This window comes from Cajanus cajan, chromosome 4 (genome assembly GCF_000230855.2).
Source record: "Cajanus cajan strain Asha chromosome 4, NIPB_CcT2T_4, whole genome shotgun sequence".
In the NCBI taxonomy this organism is placed as follows: Eukaryota; Viridiplantae; Streptophyta; class Magnoliopsida; order Fabales; family Fabaceae; genus Cajanus; species Cajanus cajan.
In genome coordinates, this window is record NC_138520.1 from 78781363 (window position 1) to 78806796 (window position 25434).

The following is a 25434-nucleotide window of genomic DNA, read 5'->3' on the forward strand; positions in this document are numbered from 1 at the left end:
AGGCCGTTCTGGGCCTAAAAAAATCATAATTAATTTTTTTTATAAATAATTTAAATTATTACAAACTTTTAAAATATTCTATAAAGCCCCTTTTAATTAACTAAAATAATAACCTTCATAAATATAAAAATAAATAATAATTAATAGCCTATTAGTAGAAAATTCGAGATGTTATAACAGTAATAAATATGCAAGAAAATATGACTACAATTCCATTAATGATTACTTAATTAGAACCATATTCAACAACACAACTAGTACGATTTTTTATTTTTATTTTTATAAAGTTGTATAATTTCTTTCCCGTGAGTTGGTCCTTATAAAGATAAATACTATTTTCGATCATTATTTCATGTTCAAACAAAAATTATGCCGTAATTTTAATTAAAAAGTACAAATATCAAACTATTTGAACTAATGAAATTTGATTCATTATCTCATACCTATTGTCATTCACATAATAAAATACACAAAGCTCGGAAAGTCATAAAGATTAATGTTGTTAAATACTCACAAATTTCATTTGATTTTTGGGAAGTGAAAATATATATTTGGTTCAAGTTTTAGCATATTCAATTAGCCAATAAAATACAAGAAGTGACATACAAAAATGTTTTAAAAAGGGAGAAAAATAATATACAAAATAGTTATTTGATATTCCAAATTCAATGTCAATTGTGCAAGAAATATGAATGCGTCCACACAATGTTTAAAAAAGGGAGAAAAATAATCTACAAAATGGTTATTTGATATTCCAAATTTAGTGTCAATTGTGCAATAAATAGGCACGCACGAACACACAACTATAATATTTAATGTTATTAATAAAAATACTTATAAATAAATCTATACGCAGATTTTTTTATATATATACATTATTATCATTAAATTATTATTATATTTCTTCATTGTAATATAGTATTTGTAAAAGTAAAAAAAATATGATTTCTTATTAATTTGTTTATTTAGTAATTATTGTATATAATTAACCTTCATGTAATCCTATAAAATATGTGTATTTATTAAATTTAATAAATACAATTTATATTCATTAAATATATACTTTTTATATCATTTGAATTTTATAGAAGAAAGATAATATTTAGAAATTTTGAAAGTCCGTACAGGGGATAAAATATTTGTATAAAAAAATAATAAAATAAAATAAAATAAAAGAAATAGAAGAGATTTTTTTTCTTCTTCTAATAACTACATGTTTTACTTTCACCCACTTTGAATACTGTTTGCATTGTTGAAGTTTTCTCAAATTGTTCATGGCTACCAACGGTTTAAGTTAATTAGTTGTGTAATGTGCATGATTGATCGTAATTTTTTGATATCGTGTTTAATTTCCATTGATAAAAAAAAAATCGGTGTAAAGCTTCAAATAAATAAAAAGAAACTGTTCAAGGCTTCAGATTAAAAAAAAAAAAAAAAAAAACTGCAAAACGTTAACGTTTCAATCTCGCTATTTTTGTATGCGTTTTCAAACACTTTCATCATTCCCCTATTTATATGTTACAAAATGTTTTCATTATATAATATTTTTTCATTTATATATACACATATAAGGCCTCTCTTTTTCCTTTTTAATTTTTCATCAACTACCTTATTAAACATTTTGCTTACCAATGTCTACTTTGCAGTTTTAAAAGAGTATTCACTATTCAGGGTAAGTTTTCCCTTTTTTTTCTTTCTGTAACAAACAAAACATTGCATCTTTTCTTCCTTTTCATTTGCTTCATATAAAAAAATATATACATATATATACACACACTCATATATATATATATATATATATATATATATATATATATATATATATATATATTTCTTTTTATTATTGTCATTCTTGAATTATGAAAAAAAAAATCTTTTTATTGTTATCATTTTTGTTCATTCTTGATATGTATGCTACGTCCTTTTTTTTTTGTATTTACTTCTAATTTTTGTTCCTTTTTTTTTTCTCAATGTTTCGTGCAAATTAATAAGCTACGTTTTTACACCAACATATAATTTTATGTGAATTATCTAAATTAAGAACCTGATTCTAGCTCCTTTTTTTTTAATCTATTTTATTGTTGTGGATTTTCATTTGTATTGTTGATATCTTTTAGTGAAAATAAGTGAATTCATATCATGTCCATATGCCATTTGTTTCCAAGGAGTTCTATTTTAAATATGTATGACCTGCATGTGGCTGTACATAACTTTTATGCATTTATATATTCATCTTCATTCAAATTAAAACTAAATTTTATTTCTCCTGTTTATATTTTTGGTTTTGTTATCTATTTGATTAAGTATTATGATCTGTCATTGTAATTCCTACAAATATAGAAAAAGTTGTGATATATGTCAGATTATTTTAATTTGCCTCTTCAGGCCTAAATGTCCTCTTCATAGTAAATAATAATGTCGACCCATTGTATTGTTGGGTATGAATTTATTCATAATCGTGACTTTTTATTATTAATTATATAATATAAATCTTAATTTTGGCATGGCGTCTTGTTATTTCTACATTTTCGATTTGAAAAATTTGAGTCATGATAGCTTGACAGTCCCCTATATTTGTTGTTACAAGTAAATTATTACAACCATATTTATAACTTTTTGTAAAAAAAAAAAATCCACAAACATTTTTTAAGTTAATTCTATAATTTCAAATTGAGACGTCTAAGTTGTTACATGATGATTTCACTTTTTTCCTCCTTTATAAATAAATTATTATAAATATTATCATTAATATATTCTTATAAAATATAATAAAAGGGTTAATTTAAACATAACTTTTTTTATACTATTTTTATTCTTAATAAAATGTTTTAAAATTTTCCTAATTTAATAAATATTGGTGACACCTCCAATAACTAATTTGCATTCATGATATAAGTTTGCATAAAGAATAGTTTAAATTCTCAAAGTTTAAAAAATATTTTTAAAATATAATTAGTATAATTAAATAATAATAAATAACTTTCTTAGTTAAGATGAATCGTTTTTTATATTTAAGAACTGCATTTTTAATCTGTTAAAAATTGTACTTTTAAGATAATTATTACAAAATTTAATAATTTTATCATATGTTAATCTATGATTAGAGAATGACATAGAAACTTTTACACTCTCATCATTTCTAATTAAATTCTATCATTAATTAATTAAAGTCTAAACGATTAGATACTTTGTATTCTTTGAATTTTTGTCTTTCATATCCATTTTAACTATCTAATTGTGATTTAACAACAACCGATCTTAATTGTTTGTTTGACAGAAACAGACGATCTTGTTAATTACATTTTTTTAAGGAATTAAATACTTTTATATATTTAATAAATAATAGTTATTAATATATTAATTGATATCTAAATACTTTTACACTCTCGTGTCTCGATTCATTGTAATTAACTTCTATCATTGATTATCCAAACAATTAGATACTTTGTATTATTTCTATTTTTATCTTTTAGATCAATTTTAACTTTTTACACACACATATATATATATATATTCTCAAGTTTAAAAGTGCCAAAAAATTATACACTAAATATTACATATTAATTATTGATTGTTAATTTTGAGATACTGTTTAGATCTGATTCATAAACTAAAAAAAAATATACCAAAAAATAAAATTTAATTATATTTGATCCTTATAGTTTAATTATATTTATTTTTTAATTCTTATAATTAGGAACTAGACAATTTAGTTTCTACACATTCTACTTTATTAAATTTGTGTTATTCTTGTTATTAGAAGTGACTTTTTTTTTTCTTCATAAAAAATTATAATGACAATAATAAGATTCAAATTTAAAACTGTATTATTCTATCTTTACCCAAGGTTGTTTAACTCCCTTAAATAAAACCATAACAAGATTTATGACTGTTGTTAAATCGTCACTTTGACAATAAAATTGTGGCAGAGTACCTATCAGGAAATTTTTGGAAGTTTTACATCGTGAAATTATATTTTGTGGCAGTTTTATTTGATGAGTTAATACACATACACAGTCAAAAGCAAAGACTAAAACAAAACTAATCCTATGTTTAGATGAGTAGAAAGAAATCAAGAAAAATGAAAAATAATTCAAATTCAAATTGAAAGGAAAGTATATTGTATTCTGTGTTTTCTTTTCTTTGTATTTTCTTTCCTCATCTAAATCTCTTTAAACATATGGTAAAAGTGTGCATGTAGCTAAATGTCTAGTGTATGCATATAGAGAATGATAAAATGAAATTAAAAAAAAAAGTTTTTATTATTTAAAATAAAATGGAATAAGAAAAAGTCATGCATCTCATTTTATTTCGTTTAATATTTTTAAAAAGTGTGCATGTGAAACTAAAATGTTTAACATATAAAACAGTAAAATCAACATAATAATAAAGAATTAAGATAGTATAGACATGATTCTAATATCATGTTATTGTCATTATAATTTTAATGAATTAAAATAAAGGTCTTTAGTAACTATGATTTTAGAAATAGTGGCTGGGGAGTGATAAAATGAAATGAAATTAATTATTTTGTATATTATTTATATTAATTAAAATAAAATAAAATAGGAAAAAGTTCATGCATCTCATTTTACTTCATTTTTTTTTCTTTTGAGAATAAAGATTAAAGATTTCTATATTTTATAACAAAAAAACTAAAATGGGAAAATAGCAACTTTTTCTAATCCATTCATTTTCTGTACAAAGTTCCATCGCTTGGATGTATATAAGTTATAACACACCTCGCCACTATCATAATCCACCGCTGGGTACCTGATTTCATTTCCTCGCAAGCCACATAAGAGGTGAGTTAAAGCAACTTCTTCTATACAAATTGAATTTTTGTTCTTTTATTTTTTTTCATACATAAAGTCTATTAGATAAAAGTTTAAATGTATTTTTGAGAATTTTTTTTACTGAAATATACTCTTTATTTTTAATGAAGAAACATTTAAAATCTAAATATTTAGTGTTATTAATTAAATATAATTCTTCATGAATGTATGAATCACATTTGCATCGAAGGTATCATGCATTTCATACAATCAATTTGTCGTCTTTTTTCTCCTTTTACTATCACCTTCCATGACATTTCAACCATGTTTGCAAAAACCTCCTTTTTTCTATTGGAGAGAAAAATATTGAGTCCACCAGTCACTCAAGGTTAAAGCTAATAAGATATTTGCTTAAAATAATTTAGTAATAATAATTTAACCATTAAAGTTAATAAGATCTTTGCTTGAAATAATTTAGTAATAATAATTTAACCATTAAAATTGACATAGTAGTAAAAAATGAAACAATGTGTATCATCCTAAGTTTTAACTTTTAGTGTGACTATTGTACACTAAAATTAATCAGTAACTATCTTATTTATTTATTTATTCATTTTGATAGTTGACTTTTCATACCTTATTAAAAACACTTAAATTTTTTTTGAGTATATAAAATTTAAACTCTCATTACAATTCCAAATTAATAAAAAAAATGAAGGTATTATTATCTTATTTATAAGAAATTTAAGTCTACACTATAAAAAAAATATTTTATAATGACACATACTTAATAGTAACACAATAATTATCACTAAAAATTATTTTTATCTATAATATATGTTAGTAAATATATTTTCATAATTGTTAAAAGTGTAAATATATGTTATAAGAATATATAATATATGTTATTAAATCTCATTTAAAATTAATATTAAAATTAAATATGGATATATATTAAATAGAATAGATTTACTTATATTTACATATATTATACTTATAAATATTATATTTATAATAACACTTTTTATATATATGGATATATGCAACATTTATGGTATAATATCTACTTTAAAATGCATTAATGGATAATATCCATTTATTCCTTTAATTTACCATAAATTTATTAATGAGTTATGGAATATTTTTTATGAATATAGATGTAATTATGGATTCTATAAATCGTGTTTATTAGTTAAAAAATTTATGAGTAAGATGATTAAATACATATATAATTAACATTATAATTATTTAATTCTATGATCTGAGTATTATTATTAAAACAAACTTTCAAATTATGAAATTAGTAATTAAAGAGATAATTAATCTAATTATGTATTAATTTGTTATATAAAGGAAGTAGTATTTGTTATCTATATCTATTCGATGGCGCCTTTGAATTACTCTACACCTTCTTCACCTGGTGAGAAGAAGAAGGTAGTGTTCATAATGGGAGCAACTGGCACGGGCAAAACCAAGCTTTCCATCAACCTGGGCACTAAATTTCCCTCAGAGATCATAAACTCTGATAAAATTCAAGTCTACAAGGGACTTGACATCATCACCAATAAGGTTCCAGAGTCTGAACGTGGTGGCGTTCCCCATCACCTGTTAGGCGTAATTGAGGATCCTGATTATGACTTCACAGTTGATGACTTCTGCAAGAGTGTTGCTGTTGCGCTTGATCTCATCATCGAAAATGGACGCCTACCAATCATCGTGGGAGGCTCAAACACTTACCTGGCAACACTGCTTGAGGACCCCAACATCGCATTTCGATCCAAATATGATTCTTGTTTCATTTGGCTTGACGTGTCTTTGCCCGTCTTGTTTCCCTATTTAGATAAAAGGGTGGATGAAATGCTTGATTTAGGAGTTGTGGATGAAATTCGACAAGCTTTTGTGCCTGGGGCAGATTGCTCTCGTGGGATTAGAAGAGCCATTGGGGTTCCTGAGCTGGCTGAGTATTTTCTGCTAGAGAAGGAAATAAGTGATGATGTGGCTCAAAAGGAGAAAATGTTGCAACATGCCATTCAGAGAACCAAAGAGAACACTCGTAAGTTGGCTGAGATACAACTCTTGAAGATCCATAGGATGAACTATGAACTTGGATGGACAATGGCCAAAATTGACTCCACACAAGTCTTTGAAGCTATTTTAAAAGGAATGGATTACAAGCAATTGTACCAAGAGATTGTGTTAAAACCAAGCATTGACATAGTCAAAAGATTTTTAGAGAAGGCAACTCGGGAATGGGAGAAGACACCCCTACAAAATACTGAACAAGCCACTATTTGTACCTAAAAGTTAAAACATCATTCAATTTCAATAAGGACCAACTTATTGTGCGGTCCATAATAAATAATATGATAAGAATATATAAAAGCAAAATTAATTAGATGTTAATAGTGAATGATGAATTGGCTTATAAATGCTTTTATATATTTTTTTCCTTTCATTGTATATGCCCTACCTACTCATGTTAATGAGTAATATTATAATCAAAATGTTATTTTACTTGTCAATTGTATGAATTATTTTCAATCTTATATATTATTTAATTAAATATATTAATTCAATAAATAATATTAGTCTATATGACTTATATGACTTTTACATCGTGATTTAATCACAAGTTAATTATCTTGTAATCTAAAATTATAACAATGGTGATTTATTTTAGTTATTAGAATTGTGTAAAAAAATCACTCATGGTGCATGTCTAGTAAATTCACATTTTATACATTTAAGTTATAATTGTTTTTAAATGAAATATAGTGAAAATGTTCTCAATGCAAATATGCATAGATATATTAAATGAATAAAAAAAAATAGATGTTAGCGAAAGAGGGATTATATTATAATTGCTCTTATATTTTTTTTTTTCTACTCATGGTAGACCTACGTACTCATGTTAATGTGTAATATTATATAATAAATAAGTTATTTTACATGTGCATTGCATGAATTAATTTTAGTTTTATATTATTTTTAATTTTTGTATAAAAACTAATAATTAATTCATATGAATTCAAATAATTAAGTTAACTAAGTTTAATTAATAATAACATAAGTTTAAATTTTATTTTACAAATATTTTATAATTAAATAACTTAAATGGTAATTACATTTAATAACACTTCTCATAATTCAAAAGACAAATTTTCATTGTTAATAGACAAATAAATGCATCCACTTGTTTGAAAAATAAATGATACATGATCAATAAACTTCATAATAAAATAAGGATATGAAAAATATGAAAATGACTAAATGAGTCTTTGTTTCCTTAACCGTAAAAAAAAAAAAAAAATAGTGTGTGTCTCATGATTCAAAAAAAAAAAATAACGTACTAAAAGCTGTTAAAGAAATAATTTAACACTTTTATTTCTTAACTAATAACTTTGATTTGATTGCTACTTTAGATATGAGGTCTTAATTAAAAATATTACTTTACTACTATATATAATATAGGTTAATTTAGTGATAATGAGTTATACGTGTTAGCTATACCAAAGCAAAATCATTTATATAAAAGGCCAAAAGTAATATTATTTTAGATTTTAATTTGATTAGAAAATATTTAATGAATAAATAATATGTACATTAGTTATCATGTAAAACACTTTTATATCATCATTAAAAAACAAGTAATCATATGTAATACATTCAGAAAAAAATTTATATATGCATAAAATAAATAAATAAATATATATATATATATATAACAAGTTAATTGTGATTATAATTAATCACGAAAATTAAAAATAATTAATTTTAAAGTGTTAATAGTTTAAAATGTAATTAAAACCACATCGATACGATAATTCATATATACATTTACGAGTGAAATACTAGTCAACATATTTAAAGGAATATAATCATCAAATGAAATGTGTTGTTTCAAAGTAAGTGGCTTTGAATATCTTAAATATGCAATTTCAAGATTGATTTCAAGATTCGTGTGAACAGAAGAAGAAAAAAAGTAGAAATAATATTTCTCTTTATTATTTAATATTATGAACATTGAAAGAATATTAATTACATAAATATAAATAATGTTTCTTTCTCTTATTAATTTAATATTATAAGTTTTCTGTGGTCAAAAAATATAATATTATAAATGTTGAATGACTCTTTATTACCTAAGTATAAATATTGTTTATCAACACTGTTTAATATTATATTCATTTAATTAATGACTATTTATTATTACACTTTTTAAATGCATTAAAAAATTAATTTTTCCTCACTTTTTAGGGATTACAAGTGTTCTTTATGAGTGGTAATATTATTTGATGTTGAATGTTGTTATGGATAATAAAATTCTTCTTATGAATATTTGATGCAATATACCCAAAGTTTTTATCATTGTTTTGCCCCCTAAATATTAATATTATTTAATTTCTTCCTTTAATAAAATTCTCTCTCTCTCTCTATATATATATATATACATTATATTTTGTTCCAATAAAATGCTTATATAAAAAACTTTGTGACTTAAATAATTTTATTAAGTTATTTTTATTAATTTAAAAATATACTTTTACAATAATTTATAAACATCTATTTTTTTCTCATTATCTTTTTTTATTGCATCATTTATGTAGCACATAGTTTCTATGTACTTCTCCTTTTTTATAATGTGTTGAAAAAGAAAATGAAGTAGATTATCGATGTGTCTTTAACAATATTTTTATGACACCTCAAGCTAGTAGACAATTGCATATTAAAGAAAGTGCAAAAGAAGAAAGTATAATTGTCATAGACTCAAAAGTGATAATGTGATTAAGAGACATATAAATAAGTACTTGTGGTGTGAGTGTGAACATATAAGAACATATACTGAAGAATCTCATCTAATGGCAGCTCTGACTTGCTCTGCAGCTTCACCCATTGGCAAGAAGAAGGTTATCTTTATAATGGGTGCAACTGGCACAGGAAAAACTAAGCTTTCCATCAACTTGGCCACAAAATTCCCCTCCGAAATCATCAACTCTGACAAAATCCAAGTCTACAAAGGCTTTGACATCATCACCAACAAAGTGTCAGAGTCTGAACGTTGTGCCATTCCCCATCACCTGTTAGGCATCATCGATGACCCTGATTATGACTTCACTGTTGATGACTTTTGCAAGAGTGTTCTTGTTGCTCTTGATCTCATCATCAAAAATGGAAGCCTTCCCATCATCGTTGGAGGCTCAAACACTTACCTCACAACACTGCTTCAAGACCCCAACATTGCATTTCGTTCCAAATATGATTGTTGTTTCATTTGGCTTGACGTGTCTTTACCCGTGTTGTTTCAGTATTTAGATAAGAGAGTGGATGAAATGCTTGATGCAGGTGTTGTTGATGAGATTCGAGAAGCTTTTACTCCTGTAGCAGATTACTCTCGAGGGGTTAGAAGAGCCATTGGGGTTCCTGAGCTGGGGGAATATTTGCTTGTAGAGAAGGAAATAAATGATGAGGCTCAAAAGGAGAAGATGCTACAACATGCCATTGTGAGAACCAAAGAGAACACTCGTAAGTTGGCTGAGATGCAACTCTTGAAGATCCATAAGATGAACTATGAACTTGGGTGGAGAATGACTAAAATTGATTCCACACAAGTCTTGGAAGCTGTTTTAAAGGGAATGGATTATAAGTACTTGTACCAAGAGATTGTGTTCAAACCAAGCATTGACATAGTGGAAACATTTCTGAAACAAGGAGGGACACCGCACCAAAATGACCAACAACTCATTTTTTGTGCTTCCAAAATCCTTCAATTTGACTAGCTAGGGACCAACTTAGTGCAGTTAATAATAAATAAATGGAGGAAAAATATAAAAACAATATTATGTATAAATAATTTTTTCCTCTCAATGTAAAACTACATGCTCATGTTAATGAGTAATATCATAAATAAAATAAGTTATTTTACATGATTTTTTTTAATCTTATATATTAGATCATTAATTAATTTGATAAGCATATATATGAAAGTAAAAGCCATATTAAAAGCAAAAAAAAAATGTTAATAATATGTTAAAATTACTATAATAATTATATGTAATTATTTTATTTATATAAAATAATAAATAGAATAACTAATTTAATTATGCACCTAATAATAATCTAGCTATTTTAATTTAAAATAAGTTTAATTACCATTTTTATCTTTAAATTTTCATCAACTTTACCTTTTAATTTTTATAATTAAAAATATTTCATTATTTTAGTTCTTATACATATAACTTTTATTTTATTTTTTTATATAAAATTTACTTTTTAGAGACATTAAGTTTTACAAAGACTTTAAAATGATATGTATAAGGATTAAAAAAAGAATATTTTAAATTATAGAAAATAAAAAGTAAAAAAAATATTAAACTATAGAAATTAAAAGGATAATTGAACCTTTAAAATATTATTATTTTTAATTATTTAATATTTCATTTGTTATGAAAATACATATTTTGAAAGATATGATAATGGTAGGTACTAAAAAAAACTAAGAAAATGTCAAAGAACTAAAATTATTTTTTTAAAGGAATAATTAAACGAGAAAAAGTATATGAATATGAATTTAAAATATATTTAGACATATTTAATATCGTAAACTTTGTAAGACTCTTTATTATGAAAGCATAAATATTATTTCTCTCTATTATTTAATATTATAAATATTCAATGACTATATATATATCACACTACTTTTTTACACCATTTATCACACTTTTTAAATAATTAAAAATAGTATTTTTTTTAGAGATATTGGTTTTTTTACAACTATGATATCAGTATAAAACATATAGTGACTAATTTCAATCAAGGATCATAAACACATATAAGATGAATATTATTCTTTCAATATATATTATTTCATATTCAATGTTAAGATTCAAATCCTAAACAACTTAGGTTAAAAGACATAAATCGTTATCACTTGTGTTAACAAATATTAGTAAATATTAGTATGTTTTAATAAGATGCAATCTTATTTGAATTATATAGAACTTTGTGATTACACACTCAAAGTTTTAACATTTTTTCTTCTTTTAAGTGTTAACATAATTAAATTTCCTTCCTTCAATAATTCCATATATATATACATTATATTTAAAGATTAAAAAAAATAAGTTATATATATATATATAATACTTATATAGAAAGCCTTTCGAGAGATTTGGGACAAAAAATATTAAAAAAAAGACAAAACATATTGTATAAATCAATTTTATATATTAATAATTTATCATTGATAACTTAAATATATTTTTTTGTAATAATGTATATATTTAATTTTTCTCTTTATCTTTTTTTTTATCACATCATTCATTTTAATACATTTTTCTTTATTTTCTGCGTCCTTTTTTTAATTATGTGTTTTTTAAAAAATAAAATCGATTATGAGTGTCTCTTTGAAAAATATTTTTATGGAAACTTCATGCTAGTAGAAAATGGTAGATTAAAGAAAGAGATAAAAGAAAAAAAAAATTATCAATGCAAAAAAAAAAATAGTAGAAAATGGTTTCACTACTTGGATTGGTGAGTTAAAATTTGAGGTTGCGTATTTGTATTTCAAGTTCAGTGTGGATTCCATTTATGGTTTACGTTCATGTAACTTTAGGAATTATTAGCAAGAAACTACGATGTGGTTGTTACATATAAGGGTGATAATTTAGAGAGATAAGTGCACAACTATATATACTCACTTCGAGAGTTATATAAATTGTGTTATGGTCATATCATTTGCCTATTAATGATTAAAATAACTAAAAATACAAGATGAACCAATACTTTTAATTAGTCACTACTATTGATGATAGATATTGCAGAGATGAAAAAAAAAAATCAATACTTTCAACAAGGTTGTGAGTTTCAAGAAACTCTTTATTCGAAGAAATCACATACAAAGTAATAAATGTAATATATAACATTATATAAAGGGAGAAACTTTGGCATCTCCTTTAATTTTCACTTTTGCACAAACTATTTTTTCCCTTTTTATTTTATCTAAATATGTAAAATTTTATATTTTTTAAGTACCAAAATTTCACTAACTACCTATTAGTTTTTTTAATTGGTTTTTTTATTCTTCACAATTAATAATTATGGATCATATTTTTTTTCACAAAAATACTACTTTTTTTTTTCTATACAAAACATATAAAAACACGAATCACCTTGGTTTTAGTAGTCATCATAATTGTATTAGTTACATTAATTCACTTGTGTAGGTCCAAAATTGTGGAATAAGAAGATTAAAATGCAAGTCAAAGGTAAAGAATTCAAACTCTATATATTACTAGGGTAAGTAAAAGATTTCAACATGTCTCAAAAATTATTTATATAATACTTCTTAAATTTGACGTCCTAGTGCAATTTCATTTTATGACACTTCATATGATACTTCACACAACTCTTTTCAGTTAAAAGCCTTCAGTCTTTCGTAGGTAATCTTTTTTTAAGATATTCAACTGTCTCTAAGATTAATAGTTGTTCCCATAAACCAACATAACACTTTTTAGTATATTTTGTTTCCACTCACAAGCTTTTTGAGAAACTTCTCAAAAGTTTACTGACTCATCCTTAAATTATTCAAAGTCAAACATACTTAACTATAAAATTTTTATGTAATGAACTATTAAAAATATATACATCTTATTAATATAGATAGTACAAATTAATTCTTTTAAGTTATTATACATCATTCAAATGTGTTCAGATTGTTTCAACTCATTCTAATTTGAGAGAAATTTTTGCATCACAATAAATGATATTAATATATAAAAAGGTGACAATATAGGAACAATGTAACCATCTAATTACAACAATCACATATAGTAAGTTAATTAGTCTTTATAATAATTATTTTAAAATTACGTGTTAATCATGATTTTTTTTATTAATTGATAATGTACATGTGAATAATTTTTCATCGGAAATATATAAAAAATTAACCAAATATTATATTTAAAATACAGAAAGAATGTATAATTATTTCTTTTTAATTAGTTAATTGGGTAAGTATTTTTTACGTAGAATGAAATTAACCTCTATTATATTTAAAATACATATAACAATTATTTGCAAGTAAATAAAATTTTACATATTAACACATTAATAACGATATCACAAATTTCCTAAAAGGAAAACATATCACAAATAAATGTTTACATGATATGTAAATAATTTATTTAAAAGCATATTAATTTATAAATTGTATAAGTAAGTATTTATATTATTCTAAAACATTTTTATATATACGATATGAATTTCATTTATTATTGTTCTCCGACATTTTTTTTACCCTTTCTAAATCATTCTTAAATTACATTCTTTTTATAATGACTTCACGTAGTTAAATATTAACATCGTACTAGAATTGAACACTGCACATAAATTATATTAGTAACAAAATTATAAAAACAATATTTATATTATTGCTGCTGTTGTAATATTTTTCACTCATGCATTACAAACTTTCATATCTTTAAATTTGATGCAGTGTAATTTCACGAAGGTTTCGGGCTGTCACCTCACTAACATAGATACATTTCCCTCCCATTTAGAGAACTGCTGGGTATATTCTTTGCTGCATGCTGTTATCTACTTTGCTCGTGACTTATAATTTTTTTTATTATTGTTATTTCACTGTATGAGATGAATTAGTTTTATAATTATATACAATACTTTCGAAAAGAGAAATAATCTACTAATATCCTGCTAATTTTCTACATTGGTAATATGTTTTATATTATGTAATTATTAACATAATAAAACTTAATATATATATATATATATATATATATATATGTTTGTGTGTGTGAATATTATAATAATTTTAGTATAACTTTTATTAAGTATTACACCGTTCAATAATTTTATATTAAATGTAAATTTTGTAAACTCAATCATTAGAATAAAAGTTCATATCACTTTATATGTTTATATCAAATTTTGTTAAAATTGAACAATAACTTGAATGTAATTAAAGTGTTCATATTTTAGTATATTTTGAAATGTATATAATATGTTAATTTTGTTTTATAAAAATAAAGTATCAAATCATCTTAAATTAATATATATAAAATTATATATATATAATTTAAGAGTATATAAAATTTTATATATATAATTTAAAAGTAAAGAACTTTCAATATAATAATTAAATTTATATTTAATATAAAATTATTAAACAGTATAATATTTAATAAAAATTATACCAATGTTATTAACTTTTTTATTTTGAAAAACAAAATGAGCTAAGGCACCACCAACGACAAAGAAAAAAAAGAGTCATGTCATAATCAAATTCATGCTCCTAAACAAGTGTGTACCATGGGTGATTGAATTCACATCCACCCTTGATGAGACTTAAGTTATTGGGGAATCAAACTCCACCAAAACATTATAGAAGCTCTAAAAGAGAAAAGCACGGGTCCTTGTGAATGCCATGGATCATGATCACAAAACATACTCTTATATTTCAAGAAAAGATTTTTGTATGTAAAACCATCCATGCACATCAACCACAAAGAAGTTTGAGTATTATTCACAAAGATATTCCCATAACTTGAAAGTCATATTTAAAAATCTAGTCTATTAATCTATTTAAAAATTTATTTTATATTAAAAAATTTAAATAAGTCAATAAATTAATTTTAAGTAAGTTAATAAATTTATTTTAAATATATATGAGTTTTTTTTAATTTGCTTGATAAAAAAATAGTTTACTCCATTATTATTAAAAAATAGATTTTAAAATAAAAATAAAAAATAATATAAGAGGGACAATCCATACATACCTATATACACTAACATATACTCTTACACAAACTATGACAAAAAAGGATAATCTAATCTAATGAATTTATAATACAAAAAATCAAATTACATGATAAATGTAGTGGAAATATAAAAAATATTGATAGTTTATTTTTTTAATAATTTTTTTATTTCATTATATTTTTAATAATGTAATATGCATATTTTTTTATTATACTATATAGACAAATAGTAACAAATTTTTTTATAAGTTTAAGTCTAACTTTTTAGATAAATATATTTTTTTAAATCTCAAGTTTAATTTTTTATTAAATAAACTAGATCATACCACACTTTAAACAATTTTTCCCTATTTAATATTGATTCTCGTCCTTACATATAGAGATAAAAATAAGTCAAACTTTGAATATATAGATTAGACATGTTGTGTAAAATTAAAATTAAAGTTTAAATCTAACCTATTATCTATCATAAATTTTTTTATAGGTCTGACCAAAACTTTTTAAAACTTGATTAGCTTATTAACCTATTTAAAAACTTATTTAAATTAATAATATTAATTAAGTTAATAAATTTAATTTTAAAAATTAATAAATTTATTTTTAAAATATAATTTACTTAGTATTATTAAAATTAAATTTTTTTGAAAAAATATAAGAGAAAAATTGAATCATTTTCTGTTGAATGGATAATTCATGTATGTTGATGTACACTCAAGTACAGATTGTAAGCTTATAGATCAATAATGAACAAAATAATTATATAAAAATATATTTTAAATATTGATGAATTATTTTTATTTTATAAATTTATTTATTTATATTTTTAATAATATATGTATATTAATTTCGTTATATTATATAAATAAATAGATTAATCTATCAGGTGTAACACATTTTTCTATAAGTTTAAATTTGACATTTTCAAATAAATAAACTTTTTTTAAAAGACAAAATTTAATATTTTTATTAAACAAGTAAGGTCATACTAGACTTTAAAGAAAACACGTTATAAATTCCTAAACTTATTCTCATTGCCACTTGTAATAATATTTAAGCATTTTTTTTTGTCATAAATGACCAAATATTGCACCTTCATATCATAAACTTTAATAGACAAGTTATTAAACATGATTATTTTTTTAAAAAAATATTTATAATAAATTAAATTTACTATACATTATTAATCAGTAATTAATTAATAAAAATATTTATCAATAAAAATAAAAATAAAATATCTTAAAGAAAAATATTATATCATTCTTTAACTTATTTTTTTAATTAATAATTAAAAATCACATATATATATATATATATTTTTTTTTTTTGATGAATCACACTATTTATTTATTAGTTTTATTATTTGTTATCCTAAAAATATAGTTAATAATAAAAAATAGAACAAAAAGAATGAAGATAAAGACTAAAGAGTCGTGTAAAATGACATCCAATATGCAAGAAAGAAACATGAGCAAGATTTAATTCAATCCATCCGATCAGATAGTGAAATCGCACGGATGGCCACGTGCTTAACTGGGACGTGGATAGAGTTTCTGTAACTGTGGTCGCACTCTCACATGATAAGTCACCGCTTCCATGTATTCATATATAAACGTAACGGAGTGCTGCCTGCTGTGCTGACTTGGTTGGTGTGTGCTTTTCCCCCAAAAGAAGCAAACCACTCCTTGCGCCGCGCGCGGTGTTCGGAGAACCCAAACCCCAACCAACATGAAGATTAACGTCAAGACTCTCAAGGGGACTCACTTCGAAATCCAAGTTAATCCTCAAGACACGGTAATGCTATCACATGATTTTCCTTTTGTTTTCCCTTCTGATTTTCTCGCTGTTCAAGTTGTTTTCTTGGAGCTATAGTTGCATTTGTGTCAAATCAAAATGCTATTAGATATTTGGGATTGTCTTTCTCTGGAATGTTAATTTAATTTTGTTGTTTATTTGGTCTGTGAAATGTTGATTTTCTTAATATTAGGTTGCTGATGTCAAGAAAAATATAGAGGCGGTGCAAGGTGTGGATGTTTATCCTGCTGCTCAGCAAATGCTTATTCATCAGGGGAAGGTGCTTAAGGATGCCACAACCCTCGAAGAGAATAAAGTTGCTGAGAACAATTTTGTGGTGATCATGTTAAGCAAGGTGATGTTATTGTTTTGGTACCTGGTTTGTGTTGTTCTAATTTTTCAAGAATGAAGGAGTAAAGAAAAAACTTCATGTTCTCTTCCATGGAAAGGAGAAATATATGTATAAACTGTGGGATAATATTTAGATGGTCAATATATATATATATATGTATGTATGTATATATGCATGTATGTAACTTTTTTTAGTGGTTGACCACTAATTAATTTTTAATCTGGTAGCTCTCATTTTTTCATGATGAGAAGAGTAAGATTTTGAATTGTGATTTCATGCTACTCTTTAAATTATGAGAAATTTGGGGACAAATGTGGCCACAATTGCAGTTGTGTTGCAGAAACGGACATTCTAAAACCGTTGATGTTACAATTGAAATCTTGAAGTCACAAACTATTTTTTAAAACCTTGAGGACATCCCAAAACCGTTGATGTTACAATTGAAACCCTGAAGTCACAAACTGTTTTTTAAAACCTTGAAGACTCTCCAAGAGTGTTGACGTTGAAACTGCGGCGTCACAAACTGTTTTTAAAAACCTTGAGGACACCCCAAGAATGTTGAAGTTGCAATTGAAACAGTGATGTCACCAACTGTTTTTTTAAAACTGAGGACACCTCAAAAGCGCGCCTGAAATTGTGATGTCACAAACTGTTTTGTAAATCCTTGAGGACATCCAAAAAGCATTGATGTTGCAACTGAAATTGTGACGTCACAAATTGTCTTTTAAAACTTTGAGAACATTCCAAAAGCCTTGACACAGCAATTAAAATCGTGACGTCACAAGCTGTTTTTTAGAACCCTCATGATGCCCCAAAAGCCTTGACTTTACAACTGAAACTGTGATGTCATTAACTGTTCTTTAAAACTTCAAAGACACCCCAAAAGCCTTGACACTGTAATTGAAATCGTGACGTCACAAACTATTTATCAAAACATTTAAGAAAAGTCTTCACTTGATAGGACACCTCAAAATCTTGAACTTACAACTGAAGTTTTGTCGTCATAGACTGTTTTCTAAAACCTTTAAAAAGAAGAATTTTTTACTTGATACGTACACTATATTTCTTAATTGTTTTAACTATTTGAATTTATTGGGGAAGTTAGAAAGCTTGGGTTGGTATCTTTTATCTAACTGGGATACTCCTTACACAGCACTAGATGATTCAGCTTACATGGCACACTTTTGCATTGTATGATTTTCCTTTTTGAATGGTCAAGCTCAGATTTTAAGCTGTGGTCATGGTTGTGGACCTCACGGTTTCATGCAATCCTTGATATTGTGGGAAATTGGGGACAAATGTGGCTGATGTGGCCACAATTGCTGTTGCATTGTGGTTGTAGAGACCCTAAAAACCTTGATATTGCAGTCAAAAGCACGGTTGTGAAATGTTGAACTTTTGTGAATATGTTTTTTGTGGATTAAGATCCTCTATAATTTTGTGAACTCAATCATTCCTTTAATTTTAACATTTGATAATTTGATTTATAAGGGAGAGAAAAAACTTGCATGAATGGGGACTGGGGAGATCAGTAACTGCAGGGTGCAGTTCTCTTTCAAACTGCAGGAGATTCGTTTTCCATTTTCTATTGTGTTTGCAATGATTAATGCTGAAAATAAGAAGAAATCTTTTATCTACTTTTTGGTTATAGTTATTTGTGGTTGCACCATATTAAATCATACCTGCATCCTGGTTTTTTTAGAAATGCCGCATATCTGTGAAAAAGATTTTAATTTTTGCTTGTTGCATGGTTGAAGGTGGGAAATCACTTTCTAATTGCTTTTCTAGTTCCCAAAGTTTCTGGTTTGGAGTGCAAATGAGCTCCACTCCACACAACCTCCTCATTTTTTCCTTTTCCAGTGCCAAGAAAATCCGAGACTTTTTATGTGATAGTTGTATCAGTAAAGTTTTTATTGAAATTGTACTATCTCGGGAGGTGGTAATGGATACTTTTTAAAGGGGGAGAAAAAACATTGCTGGTATCCTTCCTTGTTAATTTTAGTGTTGCTTCCATTGGCTTATTGCTAAACATCTGTAGTGATCTGCCCATTGCAGAGTAAGGTATCATCATCAAGTGGAGCCTCAACTGCCTCAGCTGCAACCCCAAACCTGGTGACTACAAAAACCTTACATTTATTTATTTTTTTCTTATTTTTTGTTTTTATCAGTTGAACATTTTTACATTTATTGACTCCTCAAAACTTGAAGCTTGATGTCTTTACTTTTGTTGCAGTTGAATGGATATTTCAATGATCCTTTAATGATTTAAAAAGTAATATTGTTTCATTAAGTCTTCTCAATGTGTGTGTACATACTTGTGTTGGCATTCAAACACAATTTTATAGTGATTACGTATATACTCTTTATGCCAAGTATCTATATTTGGATATGAACTGTTTTTGGTTAATTTCTTTTAATTCATATTATTTTAATAATATTCAATTTTTGCATAAATATTTAGGTCTTGTTTTGACTTCATCCACTGACCACAATAAAACCTCATTTTTCATATTTTTTTGTTTCCTTTTACTTACTACTTACATGTTTAGGCAGCCCAACCTGAAAGTTCTTTGCCTCTTACTTCATCACCATCTCAACCTCCTGCATCGACTGTAGTACAGTGAGTTCATATTTGTTTCCCTGCTTCAAAGTTTCAGCATGATGAAATGTTCTTTTTTGGTTTCACGGAAAACTCTTTTATTTGTCCCACTTTGCTTTCAGGGGAGTATCCAATTCTGAGCAAAGTCCAGTTATAAATCCTCCCACTACGTGAGTATCTGGCATTTTCTCTATCACGGGCATCAATATGTCTTCTGTACTTAAAACATGGTTGATAATTTGTTGCAACTTTGATGTTACCAGCTGCTGCTCACTTATTTTGTAAATGATGACTTTTTGCTATCACTGCACACTATCTTACTCATGGGCTATTTTTTTCTTTCACTCTGAATAACTTAGAGATCCAAGTTCTCTTAATTTGTGTGTATTATCATTGCTATCATTATGAAGTATCTTACTCATGGGCCATTTGTTTCTTTTACTCTGAATAACTTAAAGATCCAAGTTCTCTTTATTTGTGCGTGTATTATCACTGTGTGAACTTAAATACTTTTTTTTTTTTGTTGTATATACCGGTTATTGCAGTGCTGTGCCCAGTACCTATGGCCTTGCAGAATCAAATCTTGTTGCTGGAGATAATTTAGAATCAACTATTCAACAAATTCTAGAAATGGGGGGAGGAAATTGGGATCGTGATACTGTTATCCGTGCTCTTCGGGCTGCATTTAACAATCCTGAAAGAGCTATTGAATATCTCTATTCTGTGAGTATCTGTGCAGACTCTGGCTTCTTTCCTTTGTAAAGTATGATGTTCCAGCTGTTAGTTTGGTACTTTGTTATCTGTTGGATGCTTTCTTTAGAGACTCCTTTGGCTACCCATGCCATTTTCAAATTTTGATTGACTATGCGGCAAAGAATTATTCTCTCAAAACTTGTGCTTTTAGTCAACTATGCTGTCTTGTGCCAGTACTGTTTTATTGATATATCTATATACACTGAAATACATGTCTCCAGCATCCTAAATGGAAATGTTTGGGAATAGAAAAAAATTAAGATAATAAGATTGAAATCAGCTGGAGTAGATGGTTGTTTAATTTTTGAGTGTCAAACATGTGGCTTTTGTGTTATGAGATTAAATGTCTGAAACCATGGTTATGCTATAAAAAACTACTTGTAGAGGGAAAATTATGTTTTGTACCTGTTGTGTGATTTTTGTATCATAAATTATATGATTTGAAATAACTAACTAGATCATGTCATAAAGCTGTCAACATTTATCATCATATGGCCTATGTAATAGTTTTATGTGTATTTGGAGTAAGCTTCGGTGCTTATGGTTTTGTCTTGACTCCTTAAACTTTGAAGCAAATTCAGAATGTAATTGTGTCTCAATAATATTGTTTTGTTTTCATGTTTTGGCAACTTTTTTTTATTTAATCTAAAATTAATGCAAAATTTATCTGTTAGGGCATTCCTGAACAAGCTGATCTACCAGCTGTTGCCAGATCCCCGGCAACTGGTCGGGCAGATAATTCCTCATCAATCCAGGCTCCCCAACCAGCTGTACCTACTGGTGGACCCAACACCAATCCACTCAACCTGTTTCCCCAGGTATATATACTCTATTATGTGGTAAAGTTAAATTTTGATATTGGCTGGTTAAATACAATTATGTCTGAATCAGGGCCTTCCCGATATGGGTACAAATGATGCAGGAGACTTGGATTTCTTGCGTAACAATCAACAGGTAGTTTAATTGTATTTTCTTTATGGAATCTAGGCCTCATTTTAGTTATTTTTTAATTTTTATTTTTTTTATTTATGCATCTAAAAATGTTATTCTTTGACATTTCAGTTCCAAGCATTACGAGCGATGGTGCAAGCAAACCCCCAAATTTTGCAGGTACTATTGGTACTGGTAGATCCAGTTACTACGATTGCCAATTTGAACCTCACCTAATCACCGGACATCATAAATAATTTTTTTCCCCATTACAGCCTATGCTTCAGGAACTGGGCAAACAGAATCCTCAGCTAATGCAGCTCATCCAGGATCATCAAGCTGACTTCCTTGACCTTATAAATGAACCTGAAGGGGAAGAGTAAGATGGCTATTTTAAGTTTGCAGTATTTCTTTTAATTTAATAGTTTATTAAGATTTAAATGAGCTCCAAATTAGGTCCATACCCTTTTCATTAGCAGATAAAGTAATTCAGAAATCAGAAATACATGGATGACAAAGTTTAGAAGAAAAATCTTGAATTATGAGTTCAAAAAGGATTCACAGACACACGACCCAAAAACATATATTTTCTTATCAAAAAATACCCCACACACCAATGCATCCATTGACCTCAATTATAATGACAGAATAAAAATAATCAGATGTCATGCAATGGAGACATAATATATAGGATTTATGGAAATTCATTGTACAAAAGATTATTCATTTGTTTAGGATTGATTTTGACTTACACTAGTGTCATATGATCTTAATCCTATACAGGGGAGGCTAGGAAATATTGTAGGTTTGACACGATTTGTTTTTTTTTTAAAAACTATAATCTGGAGACTCATGGTGAGAAAGGGAGGGGAGGGAGGAGGATAGGTATGTTGGCTTTCTTTGATATTTAGATTCTCAAGCTATTGTGTTGAAATTGTGTGACCAGGAATCTACAGGGTCAGTTGGCTTCCATGATGCCTGATGCCATCACTGTCACCCCTGAAGAGAATGAGGCCATTCAACGGGTGAGCTATTGACACTACTTTCCAATGAGTTGTTTTAACTTGAGCTTCATTATTGTTATCTAGCTGCATTGGCTTGATAGTGCATTCTTGGTTTTGGCACTCAGTTGCTGTATTGCCATTAGCAATAGTTTATGAAAGTTATCCAAATATTTGAAACTTGCATGTCATTCTCATCATTTTGGCAGCTTGAAGATATGGGATTTGATCGAGATCTTGTGTTGGAGGTGTTCTTTGCATGCAATAAAAATGAGGATCTAGCAGCCAACTATCTGTTGGATCACCAGAATGATTTTGAGGACTAGTTAAAGTTCTAGTTCATCTTCTCCAACTGAGATCTTCTATGATGGTTCTTTGGTGTCATTTGTTAGTCTTCTGCAATCTTTGGAGAAATGCCAATGTTAATATTTGATATACTTTTATCATCCTTTGAACAATAGCATCGGTACATCGTTTAATGCCATTGACTAGAATACAGAAACCTTTATTTTTCCCCAGCCTATATTCCTAGTTTTATAAATTCGTTTATTTGACGGTCTATTATTTATATTAATGAGAAGCTAGAAACTTATTGAACTTCAAGGCAAATGGCAAAGTCTTTTTAAGTGGCGATGCACTAACACGATGTTTGAAGGGTTTCTCCACTTTAAGCGGTATTTTTCTTCTTCATACTAAGGATCTTTTACCTTTAATTTTTTCTTCTTCACCACCATCACCTCCTCTTCCTGCGGTCATTGTTTTCACCCCCTACGTTTCCTTTTTCCATTATCACTTGCATCCATTTCTCCTTTTTAACTTTACAATTTTATGGTACTTCTCTCTATATTTATCCCTTTCATCCGGACTTATTAAAGTCATCCTTTTCAACTTGGCTCCAAATGACCAGTTATTTTAGGCAGCATTATTCTACTCATATTTACTGCCTTTTTCCGAGCTCTATCACAATATTATTTTACTCAAATTCATTTCCAGTTGTTTCGAGTCATCTCTGTTTGAATTATTTCATACCCTTAATAATATTTATTGATAATAGTAATTACATTTAATTTAAGAGATATTCTTAAAATGATAGTATTAAATAGGACCAAGTTTGTTAGAATTTTTTTATATTTAACTCCAAATCTTTAATTTTTTATTTTTTTTTTTGCTTATATATGAGTGTAGAGGGAGTATTTGCTTATATGTTTAGCTTTGAATGTGCATGCATGCCTGATTTGTTGTGGATTATCGTCATGTTTTTCTTTTAACATGTTCTTTTGTAAGTTTCAAAGGGCATTTTTACCGAAGGATCCTTTGACCAAAAATAAAAGTCGTATTTAGTTGTAAAGACAATCACATCATTATTTATATCACATATCATTCCTTATTTGGGGGTATATGTCAATTAATTTACATGTCTTATTCTCACTTTTTACACAACTAAACAAGAGAAAAATGTTTTTATTTTATTTGATATTTTTTCTAACTAGATAATTAAAAAATTATCTCACATTCTAGTAATTTTCTTTCTTTTTCTTTATTTTCTCCTTCACTTTCTTAGTTTTATATCTCCTTTCTAGATCAAAGAAATAAGAACAATAAATTACTCGCTATATCTTTATATGGATAGTTAATATTAAAAAATATATATATATATGCACAATTTTTTTAATTACTTGTGTATTTTATCAACTTTTGATCTTAATTTAAGTATAATTGCGTGGGGAAAATTTGTCATTCTGCCCTTTTTAAAATTACAACTAGTCTCATGTCTATCAGGCTAATTTCATGTATATCACTGCAAAGTTTATATATTTACTACTAATTATCATTTTCACACAGACAAAAAAAAAAAAAAAACTAATGTGAATTGGATCACCGGGTTATAACTCATTATGGGGATCTTTTTTTATTTTTATTTTTTGGATACAAAACTTATTGCATTTGTTGTGTCCACCATTTAGTGAATCCTCGGCAACATTAACTGGATCAGCTAAAGTCTATAAAGTGATATATGATATGAACTACGCCTGAAGCTTTCAAATTTCAATTCGTTTCATTGAATTGTACCAAACGCGCTTGACCACATCCCAAGTGCTACCTTGTCATGGCAGCCAAAATCACTTGTTTAAATTTTCTTCTTCTTTCTCTCTGTTTTTTTATTTGCTCAAAATATTTTATTCCCTAGTTAGAAAGCAGCCATATAAGAAAATGCTATTACTACGCGCCTCAATCAAAATTTGCAGCTTTTCTAAGAAAAAAGCTATTAGTATTACCACGCGCCTAAGAATTTCAACCTTTGGTAAACATGTATTCCCTCCTTCTCAAATGTCATTTTAGTTTTTTTAATATTGTATTAATTACTTTTCTATTTATATCTTTAATAATAATTTTTAACCAGAAAGATTAATGAGATTAATTTTATAAAATTATTATTCTTTTTCTTCTATTCATTAGT

General features: G+C 26.4%; 3 protein-coding genes across 3 annotated transcripts; all 3 read left to right on the plus strand.

Annotated features, from left to right (window-relative positions):
- Positions 1 to 4741: 4741 nt before the first annotated feature.
- On the plus strand, positions 4742 to 7396 carry LOC109806651 (adenylate isopentenyltransferase 5, chloroplastic). The gene is made up of 2 exons (XM_020369123.3): positions 4742 to 4805; positions 6129 to 7396. The coding sequence occupies exon 2, from the start codon at positions 6159 to 6161 to the stop codon at positions 7074 to 7076; it is 918 nt and encodes a 305-aa protein (XP_020224712.1). The 5' UTR covers positions 4742 to 4805; positions 6129 to 6158; the 3' UTR covers positions 7077 to 7396.
- Positions 7397 to 8888: 1492 nt separating this feature from the next.
- On the plus strand, positions 8889 to 11182 carry LOC109806243 (adenylate isopentenyltransferase 5, chloroplastic). The gene has a single exon (XM_083073325.1). It carries the CDS (start codon positions 9635 to 9637, stop codon positions 10550 to 10552), a length of 918 nt encoding a protein of 305 aa, XP_082929451.1. The 5' UTR covers positions 8889 to 9634; the 3' UTR covers positions 10553 to 11182.
- Positions 11183 to 17172: 5990 nt separating this feature from the next.
- On the plus strand, positions 17173 to 23579 carry LOC109805951 (ubiquitin receptor RAD23d). The gene is made up of 12 exons (XM_083073209.1): positions 17173 to 17341; positions 17535 to 17696; positions 19749 to 19805; positions 20243 to 20313; positions 20415 to 20462; positions 20838 to 21015; positions 21720 to 21863; positions 21937 to 21999; positions 22108 to 22155; positions 22251 to 22354; positions 22922 to 23000; positions 23186 to 23579. The coding sequence occupies exons 1-12, from the start codon at positions 17276 to 17278 to the stop codon at positions 23300 to 23302; spliced, it is 1137 nt and encodes a 378-aa protein (XP_082929335.1). The 5' UTR covers positions 17173 to 17275; the 3' UTR covers positions 23303 to 23579.
- The last annotated feature ends 1855 nt before the right edge of the window (positions 23580 to 25434 follow it).